The 301-nt window shown below is 65.8% G+C and overlaps 1 protein-coding gene across 1 annotated transcript in view; it reads left to right on the top strand.

The window, feature by feature from the left end:
* The window catches only part of SLC6A9 (solute carrier family 6 (neurotransmitter transporter, glycine), member 9), a gene marked incomplete at both ends in the record, with an annotated part of 1,959 nt that extends 1,808 nt beyond the window's left edge, over nucleotides 1-151 (top strand). Inside the window, 1 exon segment of the mRNA XM_010149442.1 lies at nucleotides 51-151. Within this exon segment, the coding sequence (XP_010147744.1) occupies nucleotides 51-151 (101 nt within the window).
* Between the last annotated feature and the right edge of the window lie 150 nt (nucleotides 152-301).

Raw genomic sequence — 301 nt, 5'->3', positions numbered from 1 at the left:
CGGGGCCGCAGCCCAGCCGCGCTGGACCTGACGGCTGCTCATCCTCACAGGGCACCGCAACTACTTCAAGGACATCGAGATGATGCTGGGCTTCCCGCCCCCGCTCTTCTTCCAGATCTGCTGGCGCTTCATCTCACCCGCCATCATCTTTGTGAGCATCGCAACCATGGGAGGAGGGATCTGGGAGCCCATCTGGGCCCCCCACTTGCCCACCCTCAGGAAGGGGGTGGTGTGCTGCAAGGGTGCAGAGCGGGGATGGGGCAGAGCGGGGCAGTTGGGGGGGGAGGCAGAGCAGGCTGAC

Source organism: Eurypyga helias, unplaced genomic scaffold, assembly GCF_000690775.1.
Source record: "Eurypyga helias isolate BGI_N326 unplaced genomic scaffold, ASM69077v1 scaffold27293, whole genome shotgun sequence".
NCBI classification, from domain to species: domain Eukaryota; kingdom Metazoa; phylum Chordata; class Aves; order Eurypygiformes; family Eurypygidae; genus Eurypyga; species Eurypyga helias.
The sequence above is the reverse complement of the archived record's forward strand: the minus strand, read 5'-3'. Positions and strand labels throughout refer to the sequence as shown.